The sequence below is a fragment of the Antrostomus carolinensis genome, unplaced genomic scaffold (assembly GCF_000700745.2).
Source record: "Antrostomus carolinensis isolate BGI_N321 unplaced genomic scaffold, ASM70074v2 scaffold5143, whole genome shotgun sequence".
Classification (NCBI taxonomy): Eukaryota; Metazoa; Chordata; class Aves; order Caprimulgiformes; family Caprimulgidae; genus Antrostomus; species Antrostomus carolinensis.
This window is the reverse complement of record NW_010302994.1, coordinates 46,521-54,203: the sequence shown is the minus strand read 5'-3', so window position 1 is coordinate 54,203 and position 7,683 is coordinate 46,521. Positions and strand designations below refer to the sequence as shown.

The window sequence follows — 7,683 nt, the reverse complement described above, 5'->3', positions numbered from 1 at the left end:
ACGCCGCCGTCGGAAACGGCCCGTGGGTTGTGTTTTACCAGTTGAACGTTGGGTCGGCGTCCACGTGCTGGGTGGGCTTCTGCATCGGCTTCCCTTGGCGCTTCCTCTGTGCGTGTGTAAATACCTGACTGAGTGAGGAACGGTGCGTCTAGGGGCTTGGCAGCTTTCTGAGCCTGACCCGCAGAATCGTTGGTACGTCCCGCTTCCCGGGTGGGTGGTGTGAAGCCGGGGTGAACTGGAGTCTGTTCCTGTTGGTCCCAGCGGAGACAGTGCATTTTTGAAAACATTGCCCAGTATGTAAGTGAACACTGACAAGAAGAGTTTCAGTTTAAACCCTGTTGAATGTAATGTGCCCGATTTCTAATTCCTTTCTTCAAAAGTTTAACTACTGAGTTAAACTCATGTGGCTACTAATTGCTAAAACCCACGCCACATCAGAAGTTCCTTTGCCTTACATCCTGTCCTGTGTGAAGAGGTAATGTAATTTGTACTGTGTCTCTTTTAGTTCTCAATGCCCTTCCATCTAAAATGTGATTTATTTTTTTTTTTAACTCTGAAATGGGATGCTGAAAATTGCATTCAGCATCGTAATCATTCATGGAGCGTTGTTTTATTTAGAAGCTAAGGCTAGCGTGCCAAGTGATGTATAATTAATGCACTCTGTAGTGGGGATGAATAACTATGCAGTATGCACTGTTCCAAACAACTGTTGGATCCTAGACATTTTTGAGTTTAGAAAAGGTGTGAAAGGTTGTCAGAGATGCAGATCTGTTTTTGAAGTAGAGAGGTGAATTGTCTGGTATTGTTAAGGGAACAACTGAATGCTTGCTCTGATAAGGTCATCAATGCAGAAAAAAAATGGATAAATGAAGTTTCATCTCTTGTTCTGTCAAGGAAACTCGCTAGAATAAGTTAACTTTTTTCCTCCTCCCTCTCACCAAAAACATACAAATGAAGGGTGGGACATGTCTGTCTGACTGGGGTGGGGGAACAGAGTGAAGTAAACTTTAGCATAAACAGGTGAAGTAAACTTTATAAAACTATAAAGTAACACTGAAATAGAGCTTTTCTTAAATTGAGAGCTCTTGTATGGCATTTCCAATGAACTAAAAGCATCTGGTAAAACAAGTTATGCAGAGCTGAGTGCTGGATGGTTCTTCGATACATGTCTGTGTCCTTGGTTTGCATGCAAATACACATTCTGCAGATACTAATGTGAAAAATCCTCTATTCTCCAGTTGAATTACTTGAGAGTGCAACAAGTATGTGAGGGCAAATTCGGTGTGGTATTATTCACCACTTGTCTTTTCCCCTTTCTTCCATCTGTTTCAGACTTCTCGCCCATCCAGTCAAAGAATAAAGCAACTTGATGTATTGAACTCATCTCACACCTGCAGTTAATTCAGATTAGACTTTCTGAGACACATGGGTTTCTAAAATCTGTGTGTGAATAAACAAGTATCTTCTCAGACACCAGGGCTGATTCAGGAATGATTTATGAGTCGCAAGGAGGGCTATGTGAGAAGTTACTTATTTTCAATCTTACTGGATTTACCAAGAATTTTGCAAAATGAAGATTTTTATTTGTGCCTTACCCAACTTGTCCAAGCTGTCAGCAATGAAAGAGCTGCAGAATCTCCGATGATCATGGATGCTTTTCTCACAACAGAGAAAAGATAATTACAGTTATGACAAAAGTTCCATTTAACTCAGATTACTTCTAAACAAACACTGTACATTTCAGAAAGGTCTCTCTGCAGGGAAACTATTTCACCTGGTTGGCAATGTGGGTTGGTAGGGCAAATATATCTTAGGAAATGTGAAGACAAACTGAGATTAAAAATGCAAATTTCTTATGTACTTCAGTAATAGTTTTGGTAAGGTTCACCAGCATTTATCTGAGCTTTGTTTGTTGTCTGTCTTACAGCAACATGTTATCCAAAATGCAAAAACGGTGGGGAATGCCTCAGACCTGGAAAATGCAGGTGTCCACCTGGCTATGGGGGTAGATACTGTCATAAAGGTGAGTAAAATCCAAACATCTGATAGCTTGGGAAGACAAGAAGTTTGAAAACAGACAAAATTAATTTGGGACTCCTCAAGTCCAGGATCTAATGCACTTTGAAATAACAACCTTAATTCCCTAAACCTCTGACCTTACTGCCAACAAACACTCGGCCTAGAGGATCTGCATGCTTGCAGCAGAATGGAGTGGAGTACATGTACTGAATGCGTTGTGAGAATCTGAGAGTTTTCTCCCTTGGAAAGTGCCTTCTTTATGTGTTATGTAAATATTCTGTTTAGCTCTATAGCAGACACTTTCTAAATAATTTATGAGATGACTTGTATAGGTACATATTTCTGCATTAGATGGTTGAAACTTTTGTGTACTACCTGCAAGATGGTAGTATTGATGGCAAGTCGTCAAAGATATGCGTGGCAATGTATTGTTGATAGGTCATGGGAGATGATGGAGATGAGGAGTAGCAAAGACCAGTTTTTATGGTTTTGTGAAGCCTGTTGAATATATGCATGGACTGGAAAAAGAAATCCAAGAAAATTTTGTTATGTTGTTATGAACTGATTAGACTACTGATGATAACTTGAGTTCTGGGATAAAAGGGGAAGCAAACTTGAAATAGTTTGAGGGGAAAATGATGTTGTAGGCAAGATATCCCCAGAGAGTGAAGAAAAAAAAAGCATTGTTTTCCTTTCAGAAGAAAAGCCTCAACCTGGCACTTAAAAAGTTTCTAGAAGTTCTTTTTGAACAGAGGCTGATAGATTAGTTGGGCAGTCATCACTGTGCTGAGAACTCAATAAGCATTCTTTCTGACTGCTCATAGCAGCTAGCACACCTCACAGGATTCTCTGTTTACGCTTGATGTTTATTCTGTGGGCATTTTCTTTTATTTCCTTCAAGTGTGAAATAGCTACAGGAGTTTACTTGGAGTGTAACCTAATTGGTACTTGGTGAAGAAATTTGGCTAGCTTCTGCAGCTCTCTGGAATCTTGTGTTCAGCTTTGAGGTGGAGTACTGTGGCAAATGGATATACAAACTTGCTCTGCAGAACAATGTGCTATTACAGAATCACACAATCAGAGTGGTTGAGGTTGAAAAGGACCTCTGGAGCTCATCTCATCCAATCCTCCTGCTCAAGCAGGAACACCTGGAGCCGGTTGCCAAGGTCCATGCCAGACAACTTTTGAATATCTCCAAGGATGGAGACTTCACAAGTTCCATGGGCAGCCTGTGCCAGTGCTTGGTCACCCTCACAGTGAAGCCATGCTGACTATTCCTAATGATTTTCTTGTCCTTAATGTGCCTGGAAATGGTTTCCAGGATCAGCTGTTCCATTACCTTACCAGGGCTTGACGTGAGATTGACTAGCCTGTAGTTCCCTAGGTCCTCCTTGCCCTTCTTGAAGACTGGAGTGACATTTGCTTTCCTCCAGTTTTCAGGCACTTCTCCCAGTCACCGTAGTTGATCAAATACAATCAATATTAATTACATTAACTTATGCTGCTCTAGCTGTGCTGGAGTTGACTCGTGTGTCCTTGCATGTTCAGCATTTATGCCAAAACTCTGTTAGCTGAAATCATGCTCCAAACTTGTGGTGGAACAGAGATGTGGACTTTTTTGTGCCAAGGATCAAGCAGACATCCTAACTGTCCATCCTTATAATGAAGGATAGTTGTTTTTCTTCAACAGAGTGAAGGTGTTGTATATACTTACTTTCATGCTTGTGAAAGGATGCATTTGATTGTACAGAACAGTATTTATGCCATATTTCAAAGATGGTGCACATCACAGTTGATACCAATCATATGTCTGGTGTAAATAATGCTTCATTAATGAGGCCTTCAGGGCTTTGACTTGTAGAACGATTCTGGAATGTGGAGGCTGACTTAGATAGTTGGTCTTTGAGAAGCCACTACTCGACTATAGTCATAGGTTCATTTGTCAAACTAATGTCCCCTTCTCTTCTTCCTCTTGTAATGTGTAGGTCTTTTCAGGTAAGGAAATACATGAATCCTTGACCATGTTACTGATTTACCAGCTGTGATTTGGCAAGATTGATAAGAATGTGCATGTTAGTAGTTACTGTGTTGTAGCTGATGAGCAGTGGGTTCACGGTTAGGGAGGGGAGGAGCTGTGCAATAGCAATAATTGTGCTTCGTTGTTGGTACTCTCAGGGTAAATGCTCAACAAGCTTTTAAGCACCTGCTTAATTTTAACTACATTTTGAGTTGGCATTTGCAGATGTAGTTCTGTCACCCTCACTCACTCCTTATGGAACTGTGCCTTGCACTTAAGAGCTGAAATTTTAGTCTTTGTAGATGTGATAATACAAGCAGTAGATGATAGACTAGCTGTTTAAAGATAGTTATTTGAAGTCCTATGCTGCTTCTGAAATGCACTATGTGTGCTGTCCTTCTGCAGTAAGCTGTGAAGGAGGCTGTCAAAACGGTGGGGAATGCATCTCTGTCAATGGAGTTGTGAAGTGCCTTTGTGCTTCTGGCTGGACAGGATCAAGATGTCAAGAAGGTGGGTGCCTACATTCACGTGCTTTATTTGTACCATAGGTGACTTAAATGCTAACAGTCCCTAAGGCCTGTAAACAAGTCCTGATGGCAGCCTGATGAGAGGGCACTGGAAATAGAAATAATTTGCTAGAAACATCATTGGAGTAGTCTCAGTTTTGTATCACTGCATTCTCAAGATCAGATTTCTTACTCATTTGGTTTGTACAAAAAGCAATATATAACCCCCAAACTAAAACCCTGTCTTTCTCCTGGGTGAAACGTTTGAAGGAACTCTTCTATCGGTTAAAATGCCTCTATTACTTCACTATTAAATAAGGGTAATCAGGTGACATAATCATGGCATGGGTCATTCACAGTACCTTGTGTATTTACACAATGAAAATATTTATATTGATTAGAATATAACTGTGGTAACAAAAACATTTTAAAAGGATTAAGAGGCTAATAACTATGGAAGTGTCATTGTCACTGTAGAAGTGAAGGACCTGCATTATTGCTACATGCTCAGATAAAATTATTTTGCATTAAAATTTACATCCGTTAACATTCGAAGCAAAATTCTTAACACAGTACATAACTTATCTTTTTTACATTTCTGTGGTCCTGGAAATGCCTTTAGTGTTGTACCAGTTGAGTATCTGGCCTGGAAGAAAATGTGTTTTGCCATTTTGATTTGTATCATCCTGAATCTTTCATTCTGTCAGAATTCTTTTATATCAGTTTTATAAATCCTGCTGACTTACCCATTCTTTTCTTCTAGCAATTTGTCCTCAAGGATGTCGGAATAATGGAGCTTGTGTAGCTCCTGGGATTTGTAGCTGTCCAGCTGGATGGGTTGGTGGAGCATGTCACTTAGGTAAAAGAGTTCTGTCATTTTTCGTTTATCCTTTTCTCTACTTGTTTAATTTACCAATATAGTGTTCAAATCTTCAGTGCCTAACAAAGCTGCCAGGAAAGTATCTTAGAATAGTAGATGAGAGCTGCTTCTGCATACTGGGGATCTTACAGGTATGCATAAAGAATAGATGGCTTTTCAGTTTGGTCAGAAAGACAGAACTTTCCCACCTTAAGTAAATTCAGATTGAGATTTTGGTTGTCACTGGATTCATTATTTGCTATGTCTTGTCGTTATTTCTGAAATATTTTCTATAAACCAGGACCTCAGTATAAAGAACTGAAAATGGCCATTACAGAAACACTGTTGCTACTGATGTGTGTCAGAAGCTTCATTAAATCTTATGGACATGGAAAATTGAAACTTGCTTCTCCCTTTGAGGACCTGTCAGCAGAATCAACTCCAGGTGCTCTTAAAAAAGAGAAAGCCAGCTGCAATCAGGATTAATACTAACTGACACTCTTGCTGAACAACCACTTGCATTTTCCCAAGTTTTGATTCGGGAAAGCAGATGGTGATTATAAAAATTTTAATCTACCCTTCTCTGGCAAGGCCTTGTACGCTCGTAACAGCACTGCCCTGATGCTAAAGGTGGTAATACTGAGACTGTCAAAAGGAAAGGTTTTTTGGTTTGCTGTCTGGGAAACTTGAGAGAAAGCTCATTTCAACATTGCCTTTTAACTCCATGTTGTGGGTTCAAGGTCTCTGGATTAAGCAAGTCCTCTGCATTTGAAATCTTTGTGTGGCTGTGGGAATCCAAATCAGCTAGTGTTAGTTCTTCTGCAATAAGTACAGTCAAGCAACCATTAACAAATAACACTTTGCATTCCCATTTGACCAGCAAAATGCTTATCCTTTATATTCATCAGTGTATTGAGATAGAGGGTGATATTAAAAGGTAAGTATGGGAGATGCAGAGAATTTACAAAATGCTTAGCTCCATTCCCTGCACCAACAATGACGGTAGAAGTGTTCAGGTTCTTAATGTCAAAATAATAACTTTTCCCAAAGTAACTAGGTCTGCATCCAGTCTGACTTCTGTTGGTACTGATGCTCATAAGCACATTCTGGCTTGTTACCTGCACCGCTGTGTAGCTAGGGGACAACTAAAGCTCTACCCACTCAGTCCACCTCTGCCTTTCTGTTGGGGGAGTAGGGGAGCAGAAGGGCAGTGTGTAAGCAACAGCTAATATGTGGCAACTGTTTCCTCATGGATGGATGTGCGTCCAAGAACCAGTTTGAATAAGTTTCAATAGGAATTTTTATTGTTCCCTCACTTTCATGGAGACATCCATCTCAAAAATAGCCTGTGCCTTAAAGAACAACGGAAATGATAGCATTTTAAAAGGAGAATGGAGGATGAGTAAGACTAGATGTACTGTAGCTGCATTCCAGTGAAGGCCACGATGCCATAAATTGAGAGGCATTGCTTTTCAGTTCTTCCATTATGTTTTTATTTATACTGTCCCAGTGCGGTCACTAGGGAACAATTCTGCTATCACAGTGAGGGAAAGAAGAAAAATGATCGTGTGTTGTGCTGAAGACATACTGTGTACCTGGTGTCTCATTTCAGCTGTATGTAAACTGCCTTGTCAACATGGAGGAAAATGCATAGCTCCAAATGTGTGCAGATGTCGACTGCCGTACTCTGGTCTACAGTGTACAAAGAAAAGGAAGGAATGAGGCGACTTCAGCAAAGAAGAGCTGCATTTTCTTCATGTAACTGTACAGAGATGAAGTCTGCAGCAGTGGGGGACCTTAAAAAACTCATGGTAAATAGTTGATTTCAGGTAGCTTTTTGTATTCAGTATATTAAGTTAATGCTTTTCTGAATGAAAGAAAAGTATTGCTGATTGTAACAAAGCTGTTCTAAGTATCCGAGTGTGTGTGGTGTATGGCACATGTTTTCTTCTGTTCTCGTTTTTCTTTGTAAGCAGAAGTTTTAAGTCTTGGTTGAGAACAGCTGACCTTGAAATAAAATTTACTCTTCAAATAAAGTACTTCTGAATCGATCTATGCTCTTCTTCTTGATTTTTTTCCCTCTTTGACTAGAATTATTGCTTTATATTAGTGATGTATTTTTAAAAAGCACATGAAACAAAACATCCTTAATTCAGATAATCAGAAGTGGATGTTAGTTCAAGTATCATTTACCTTCGAGAAGATTACACAGTTGCAAGAGGAAACTTGGAGAGTTTGCATCTTTCTGGAACATCAGCAAACTGCAAAGCATCTTATTAAAA

The 7,683-nt window shown here is 39.8% G+C and overlaps 1 protein-coding gene across 1 annotated transcript; it reads left to right on the top strand.

Annotated features, from left to right (window-relative positions):
- The first annotated feature begins 1,490 nt into the window (after positions 1-1,490).
- Positions 1,491-7,434, top strand: LOC104521822 (von Willebrand factor D and EGF domain-containing protein). The gene is made up of 5 exons (XM_029083997.1): positions 1,491-1,518; positions 1,928-2,023; positions 4,442-4,546; positions 5,306-5,401; positions 7,014-7,434. Exons 1-5 carry the CDS (start codon positions 1,491-1,493, stop codon positions 7,121-7,123), a joined length of 435 nt encoding a protein of 144 aa, XP_028939830.1. The 3' UTR covers positions 7,124-7,434.
- Positions 7,435-7,683: the final 249 nt, after the last annotated feature.

Coding starts and splice junctions, on each gene's coding strand:
- LOC104521822 (XM_029083997.1), top strand. CDS start 1,491: ATGATTTATGAGTCGCAAGGAGGGCTAT. Junction 1,519..1,927: donor TGAGTCGCAAGGAGGGCTAT/GTGAGAAGTTAC, acceptor TCTGTCTTACAG/CAACATGTTATCCAAAATGC. Junction 5,402..7,013: donor TGGTGGAGCATGTCACTTAG/GTAAAAGAGTTC, acceptor GTCTCATTTCAG/CTGTATGTAAACTGCCTTGT.